The 8,649-nt window shown below is 53.2% G+C and overlaps 1 protein-coding gene across 1 annotated transcript; it reads right to left on the reverse strand.

Moving 5' to 3' along the window:
* Nucleotides 1–532: 532 nt before the first annotated feature.
* TGAM01_v211152 (hypothetical protein) lies at nucleotides 533–4,760 on the reverse strand (the record flags this gene model as incomplete). Its single annotated transcript, XM_018811057.1, has 2 exons — nucleotides 533–4,455; nucleotides 4,514–4,760. 2 exons carry the CDS (start codon nucleotides 4,758–4,760, stop codon nucleotides 533–535), a joined length of 4,170 nt encoding a protein of 1,389 aa, XP_018655730.1.
* Between the last annotated feature and the right edge of the window lie 3,889 nt (nucleotides 4,761–8,649).

An 8,649-nucleotide genomic window follows, 5' to 3' on the forward strand; every position in this document is an offset into this window, starting at 1 on the left:
TATGCATGCATGTTGTCAAGTAACGTATATATAAAGAAAACGAGAGAGAAGGCCTCCTGTGATATGAATTTCTCCCATAATACCCTCATATCATCCTTCAGGGAGGGGAGAAAAACGACAATCTGTTTTGAAAAGAAGAAAACGTTGAGATGGAGATGGGAGAAGAAGAAGAAAAATAAGAAAATGAGTAAAAAAAGAGCGTAACGAAAGACGAGGGGAGTAAAAGCTTTCGCCAGCTTTCTCCATGCAAAGAGCCCTTAATTCCCAACACCATTTTGTATATCCAACCGGAAGACGTCTAAAAAATGACAAGAGCTAAGTGATAAAATAGCCTGACAAAAAGTGCATAAGAAGAGAGTTCCAAATCTACTGTGAAAAGATGGAATCCTTTACCCTCTCTCCTTTAGGTGACTGGCAGCTGGTTGATATCCCCACGTCCAAGTCATGTTATGTGTATATACGTGTATACATCCGAAGAAATGAAAAATATGATAAGGAAAAAGAAAGGGAAAAATAAAAAGGCCTTTTCATTTTATCGTTGCCCCTTTGTGTCTGGACTCTCAGATCTTACACCGCCAATTTTCATGAGGCCGCTTAACAGAGTCCTACCGACTTTTCCATTCTTCTGCTTCGTATTTCCGCTGGCTGAACCACTCGAATTTCGGAGACTGTTGGCCTTTTTCGTATCTGCGTCGTCCCTTCCGCGCTTCAGTTCCTTGCTGCGTCTTTTCGAGCTTGAGTCGCCGCCTCCGTCGCTACTGGAGCTTCCAGGAGCTTGCTCGTAGCTACTAGGCTTAGAGGCTGGACTTCCCACGTAATATGGGTGATATGGTCCGGTAAAGTTGACTTGTTCCAAGATTTCCGCCAGTTGCTCGGGGGACATGTACGACGGAGTCTCCTTGTTTCGGAAATCAACCACCTTGGCAAGACATGCATCGGCGCGTTTTTGTAGCCCAAAGCACAGGTCATTGAATATCAACAACTCTCCATCGACTTGTGCCTGTTTCACATCGATAGGCCGTGAATCCACCCACAGTTTGACGAGACTCGCAAAGCCTCGAGTTTGGTCAATCAAATATGGCAAGCTAGGGAATCCTTCTTTCGCTGTAGGCCCCAGTCGATTCAATATAGTGACGGGCGTGATGTAGCTGGGAGGCAAAGTCTTACCGCCTCGATCAGCCGGAATACCGCAGACTTGGTCGATAAAACTGCGAAAGGTCGGCCGCTGTTGGGTTAAGAAACGGTTCATTGGCTCCATGTACTCCTCTCGCTTCCCGAACGTCGATAGATTTGATAACTTTTGTAATGCCTTTGCAATGAGTGTCAATGTACGCTGTGCTTGCGGTCTAGGATGGTCTCGTAATAGCCCAAACAGTTTTGGAGAAAGGATGGCAGGGCATATAAATCGTAAGAAGAGGAAGCCCGATATGGAAGTGTAGCTGACGGTACGGAGAAAGTCGCCATAGCGGTCATCTGCCACAGCGCGAATATACTTTAGAACATGCCTCAGCTCTGCCGGTAATCTTTCCGCCGAGTCTGCGATGCACAGCCATATCTCTGTTGTGAGATGAATAAGACGGCCCCAGTGTTGATCCAAGTCTCCTCCAGTCTGCATCAGCTTGCTCGGATCTACTTCGCAGTCCGGGTTTAACTCGTTGATCTCGTTGATTTTATCCTGTAGAATTTCTTCCAAGTATTCCTTGCCCAAGCGGCGCATGTGGAATTCGAGAGACTGTGTTAGTAGTGAGTTGCCTCGGAACAAGAGGTTAGCCTCTCCTGCCAACGTCCTGTGGATATCGCGAACCATCAACTCTCGTTCGTTTGAAGATTCCATGGACTCGCTAGATTTTAGCCTATTACTAAATCGGTACTTTTTGATGGATGTCTGGTTTCCTATCCCGTCAATCTCGTCTTCGACCAAGGCCATCAGCCAGTCGCTTGCGGCACCGGAAGCTTGGAAGAGGTTGAGGAACAACTCCGACAGTGTGCGCAGTTGGCCTGGGAGAGAGGCAGAGATGAGAGTAGTTAGACCCGAAGGGAAACGGTGTAAAATCTCAGACAGCGGCTCGTATTCCTTGGATAGCAAGGCGATATGCTCTTCGTGGAAGACCTTGATTAGCATCGACCCGATATTCTGCTGCCTGTCATCCAGAATGGGCTGCCAGCTTTCCTGCGCCTGGCCCCTCTCTACGTCGTCCAGGGCGATTCTCACGCTACCGCATATGATCTCCTGGGCAGATATCGATTTTGAGTACCCGTCAGAGCCACAATCGACTCGTTTTAGTATAACGGAGAGATCTTGCACCACCGCGGGTAAATCATTGAACTCGCAGTCCTCTCTCCAGAATGGATTTTTCGTGTCCTTTTTGGTAGTCGTCCTGGCTCTAACTTCGCCATCCAGGATCACTTCTGCCAGGTAGCTGCCGACGAGAGGGTCTGGGCCCATTCTGCCACATTTCTCTGGAGAGAACCACTCTACTCCGGCCGGGTTGGCTTTGATCTTGGCCTCTACAACTCTGACCCTGATGATCTTTTCCATGCGGAAAACTTCTCCCGGTTGATCTTTTTCAATGTCAACCACGTCTTGAATCTCATCCGTTTGCGGGTCGTCCAGGGCGAAGATGTCGGGGACGGCAAAGGTTCGAAGCAGCGCAAACCAGACTTCAAAGTCGATACGGCTATCCACGGCCAGATAGACGGGTCGGTAGACGGATATATGCGTTGCTGTAGAGGCGTAGATGGGGAAGATGGCAATGCAATATTCTTCTTCTAGAACGGAACGGTCGAGGCCCTGGATGGCACACCGCGAAAGCTGAGATAGTTCAATGATGGATAGGACTGAAACATCGTTCTCCATAAGAAGCCTAAACTCGCCATTATCTTGTAAAACGCAGGAAACTCTTCTCCAAAACATGGAAGGATGCATGTGATCGCGCGTTGAGGACCGCTGGACAACGGCACGAGCTGACCTGGCGGGACCCTTGTCCCAAAGCATAAACTTGCCTACTTTGATGATGTTTGTGGCCCTTGGAGTATCGCCCGACTTGGCGCGCTGTCTCATCTCGGGGCGAATGGGCCCGGCGGGGCTGCTGGGCTTGCCGTTGGGTACTTTGAGGTTGAGAGGCGTGAGCTGCTGCCAGCACAGAAGCGCCGCGAGCCACAGCTCCAGCTCCTCCGTCATGATGGGCCTGATCAAGAGCTCCAACCCAGGTTCGCTGGGGACAATCTCCAGACACTCCCTCTCCGCATCGGGGTAGCCAGTAACGTGAACTTTACAGCCTCGCAGGTCTGAGACGAGAGGTATATGGAACGACGCATTTTGGCCAGTGTGCCCTAATCCAAACATGAGGGTGCCTTTCTCCACGTCGATGTATGCCATTCCTGTGTGCCATGTTCCCCGGTACTCGCCCTGGTATTCGAGCTCACCACGCATCCGGCCGCCCAGAGCCTTCATCAGCACCACCAAGCGGTTTGCATCGTCGGTCGGGATGGGGTACGGGAGGGAATCGATAGCAGGCGCCGGGGCGACCAACGGCGAAGTCGGACGAGAGGGCTGCCGTTTCAGAAGTCGCCTGTTGTGATGGTGGTGGTGAGAGGATTTGCTACTCTTGTCCTTGGATGGCGTCGAGATCTCAGGCACTCTGACGGCCGGTATCGTCGAGTAGTTGGCAGGGTCGGAACCTGGCGTCAACGTTTTCTGGTCGTCGACGGTGGGCTGCGACCCCGACGAGACGCTGCTCACTCTGTGTCGAAACTCGGTGGCGGAAGAGCCAGAGCCTCGGGGCCCTAGCATAGAGGCGTCCATTGTGCGCGTCCTGGGCCGTATCGCGTTTGCATTTCTCTGCTGGTGCGTCGCGGGGCTGGAGTCTGTGCCATCCGAAGAGTCGCAAACAGTATCGCTGAAGACTACGCCTTGGCGACGACCAAGGCTCCCGGGAACAGACCTAGGCGAGCCCTGCTGAGAGCCAATGCCGCGGGATGGGTGGGCCATGATTGAATCAGAAAGCGCAGCGCTCACAGCACCACCATGACCTTGGAGTAGGTCAGGTGTGAGGGAGCGACCAGGTCTCGGGCTGGCATTGACCCTAAATGAAGACCTGAGATTCGAAGCGCTGAGACGCTCCAAGTTATTCCGGTGGATTTGGAGAGGGGGCGAGGTGCCGCTGGTCTGGGGCTGCTGGTTCTGCATCTGGCCCTGGTGCTGCCGACTCTGGGCTAGGCTCTGATCCCGGGCCTGTCGATGCTGGTGGTGCTGCCGCTGCGGCAGGGCTTGTTGGTCTTCGCTATCGCTACCGCTCTCCTGCAGGCGGGTTGCATATCCATCCATGACTGGCGGTGACATGCTCATGCCATTGCTCGACGCTATGGCGGACGACTCGAGCGCTGCATCGAACGTCGCCGCTGATGCTGGCGCTGCGTCTGCTGCGTCTGATGCAGCCGCTACTGGAACTCGGACTACTCGCGGTATCGTGCTTGTATGCTCGCGGAAGTATTACTAGATACTAGATATTACTGATGCTAGCGTTGGTTTTGGTGTTGTGGCTCTCTGCTCTGCTCTGCTCTGCTTCGCTTATTTCTGTTCCCTCTGCTTCGCTCTTCTCTTCGCTCTTCTTGTCTTCTTCTCCTCTCTTCTTGCTTCTGCAGCGATTATCGTGAGGTTGGCAGCTTCGGTGTCGTCCCTCTGGTGGAGGCGGCGGCGACGACGGATTGCTTGACAGGTAGTCGAGTTGAAACGGCCGCTGCGCCGGTATCAGTGGCATTTGTCAAAAGCCCCCCCGAGTGCCTGAATATCGTGCCGTTCAAGGCTCTAGTAGCGACGATGCTGCCGCTGCCGTGCTCGTAGCGGGGTTCACGACTTGTTCGCGGCGCTACCTGGCAGGCTAAGGGACTGTGCTCCGTAGATGGGTGGAGGCACAATGGGGATGCGACAGGGTTGGGAATAGGTGCTAGTAAAGTATTGTGCTCTGGACAGACCCAATTCGGCGGAGCGGGAGATGGGCGTGCGACGAGACGAGCGAAGCGCTGAGTGAATTGATCTTATCTATGCGCTCCCACGAGAGCCTTTCCCCCACGAAAGAGGGCAGAGTTTGCGTGTGGGATCCAGATTGCGTTGGCACCGCTGGACGGCCCTTGGCCTGTCTTGCAGTGTTCTGCGTCTCGCTCTCCTCGGCAAGCCCTCAAGACTAGTAATGCTGCGTGCTCGCGTGGTTTGTAAGGTATAGTAAGGCGCCGCGCGCTTCTCTGTCCCTGGCAGAACCGGCAGCACCTAGGCCGAGTACCTGCGTCCCGTGTGTGCTGTGCTTACAGTACTTGAGGTGCGGCTGGGGAATAGAGTTCCAACCAAAGGCCGCCGGAGGCTTCTGGGAAGGGTCTTGACGTCGTGTGCGTTTGCTAGTGGTCTGTCCACCTCAGCAACTCTGTTCTCATACCTGCAGCGAATATCCACAGCGGACACAGGCGCAAGCCAAAGTCCAGAGGCGAGCGGGGACCCCTTGGGGCTGTCTAGTCCCAGAGCGAAGCGTTAGGGATGTGCTGCGGTGTCGATCAGGACGGAGCCCACGCCTAGCAGCCCTGGCCAGTTGACTGAGCCCGTGACTGAGGGTCCGGGATATGGCACCAGAGCGGTGGGAATGGGTTTCTGGGCGGTGGACGAGTCTGGAGGAGGATGGGATCCTGTTCGGCCGGACAAATGGGACTGGCGAGATGGAGATTTGCTCCGCAGCCTTGGCCCCGAATCACCCGTCGTGAGCAGCCGTACCCGCTCTGCAGAGGCCTTGGCGAGCACGAAAGAGGATCGAGGAGCTGACGAGAAGATAATGCGGCAGGCTCGTCGCGGTGCCTTGCTTGTACTCGACGTCTTTTTCTCTTCTTCTCGTGGCAGATGCTCTAAAAGGGTGTGCCTGATCTCGTGTTCCTGGAAGCCTGGCTCGCTGGGCGGTCAGCTTTCGGGGAATTTCCTGGTGATGTCCTAGTGATTCTGATTGCTTCTCGAAAGCCGGGCCTTGCTTGCCTTTTCTTCTTGTTTCCCAATAGCCGCTACCGGCCGGGCCTCTGGCACCGTTATGGCAGGTCAGAGACAGGGCACAGACTAGCAGTGGGTGAGAAGGCAAAAGCGCCCCAGACAGTTGGATGGATCGGTTTGACAGGCAGCAGATGGTGGACGGATGAAGCTTAAACAGATGCTTTCGCCACCTGATGGAAGTTGGAGGAAGAGGACAGAGAAAGGAACATGAAGGAAGGAGGCTGTACCGGCAAGAGAAAAGAGTAAGCAGAAGGATCGGTGCTCAACCACGGCTCTTTCAAATGTCTCTGCCACCCCTGGACGAAGCATGAAAATGCAATCAAGGCAATTCAGACGCCTCTTGCTCATGCCGAGCCTCGCGACTGGCACAATTGGATGCTACGAAATATTTTTAGGCTGCGGGCTGCGGAGGACAAGGCAGCCCTGGAGGGTATCACCCGGGCCCAGAGCCTCCCTGCCGTGCTCAGCAGCTGGAACTCGTATCGCAGAACATCAGACCGCTGTAAAGGCGAAGATTTGTGTCACTCGTCTCATTTGTCCAAGTGGTATTGACTCGAAGGCCATAAACACCCCAGTATACGTAAACTACAATCTGCATGCCGCGAATCGTTGACTATAAATTGAGGCTCTCAAGCTCGCCAATGGCCCAGTGGGCAATTCGTGCAAGGCTAGCTGGGGTCCTGGGTACTCTGCATCGTCTACTCGGATTGTTTGCCAGGGCCAGAGCCTAGCGGCTGATAATGATGACGATGATGATGGTTGACAATGGCGAGTGAGCAGCCCGTGTACGAGTCTCAACGGAGCTTCGTGCTACATTACATGGTCCTCCCGGCGGTGGCAGCTTCGTCTCACAAGCGCCCAGCCAGTCTTAGGTTTTGCACATGACGCCCTGTTTAACCGCTGCACCGACGCACCGGAAACCGGTTGGAAGCCAGAAGCATGCACAGAAGACGTGCCATCGGGCTCTAGAAAAATCTCAGCAAGCTGCCGTGTCAGTAAGCCCATCAGCACCATGTCCCGTTTGCTGGCTAGTGGCGTCGTGGTGGAGCGTTGAGACAGGACATGGATCAGCATCAACGCATAGACTGACTCCAGATGCTTCTGGCACCGGCTGATGTCCACTTGTTGGTGCTCGAGCAAACGTCATGTCGGGCTGTACAACGGATTTTGTTACAAGCACACACTTGGTTGAGAGATGAGTACATGTAGGCCAGGCAGGCTGCCATTACTGTGGGAGAGACCATGGGCAATATCTAGTGCATCATGCAATGTCCCCTACTTCTGATTCCTCATTAGAAGACACAGGGACAGGCAGACAATGAATCAGGGACGCATGGCGGGAGAAGAAATAGATGAGCACCGCCAAAAGCGGTGAGCCAGCTATTTGTTCTCGAACCTGGAATCGCATCTCCATACTTACCTTACATGTTGGGGCCCCCCCTCATCGGTGAGCTCTTGTGAGCGAACCATCGACTTGGATCTGAGCGTCTCAGGGATCATATCAGAGACCCCGGTTGCGGGCTCACATGCCTCTTTGGCATGACGCTTGTACACGCGTCCCAAAAATAGGAAGAAGCAAAAAAAAACCACATCAGCTCTGCTCCGTACATACCGTACGTACAGGCAATATTAAACGTCAAGCCAGGACAAGGTCCCAAGAGCCGGCACTCACTCGCAGGGCCTCAGGGCCTCTACAGCACAGACACAGAAAAGCCACCCCCACAAATTGCTAGCCCAGCAGGGGTCCGACGATTTTTTTCTTTCTTGGGAGGGCTTCCTCCGTGGCCCAGGCTGAATATGGCCTGGTCCGCGCCGGAGGCTACGAGGCCTGTCCCTGGTAGCGGCGCCTTAGATCAGTCAGATGGTCGGTATGGATGGATGGTTTCTGCTCGATTAATATTATGCCATTTACAGGTACAGATTATTATCCCATCGTTGACGCGGTAGACGACTGAAAAATAAAAGAGAGCGAAAAGGGCGAACCTGTGGCAGCTCCACTGTCCAAAGACACCAGTAGCTGATATATAGGAACCTACTGCACGCCTAAGAAGATCACCGCGGCTTATGGTACGGGACTTGATTTTCTTGTGCGTCCCATTGTTTCTGTGTCCTCATAATACATATTCGTAGGACAAGCCAGTCGGAAGATGAACTACTACTACCTGATACTAGTAGTAATTCCCGCTGTGAGACATGCATGCGAGCCATCGTGCCACCGTTTCGCCTACGGGCAAGCAAAATTGATGTACTACTGCGAATCACTCGGTACCGTAGCAGCGATTTACTACTAGTAGTACCATCAATGTCAATATAGTAGTATTACAACGACATGCCAGTCACCAATTTCACCAATTTTAACAAGAAATTCGAGAAAAGAAACTAGGACGCAGTGTGGCAGTAAAAGCTTGCTCCTGGGTGGCATCATGTGCTCATTGGTAGACTTTAAAGTCGGAAGACCGATACGACCTCGCACCTCCTTGCGAGCTGCTGCTGCTGCTGCTAACAAAATCGTCGTACCCCCAAGCTAAGTCAGGACCACAAACTCAATTCGACTCGACGGACCTCCGGTCTCAAAGCTAAACCATGTTCCTGATTTACTTCTAATTTTAATAGTTTTCTCATTTCTC

Source organism: Trichoderma gamsii (genome assembly GCF_001481775.2).
Source record: "Trichoderma gamsii strain T6085 chromosome Unknown Scaffold_115.2, whole genome shotgun sequence".
Lineage (NCBI taxonomy): Eukaryota > Fungi > Ascomycota > Sordariomycetes > Hypocreales > Hypocreaceae > Trichoderma > Trichoderma gamsii.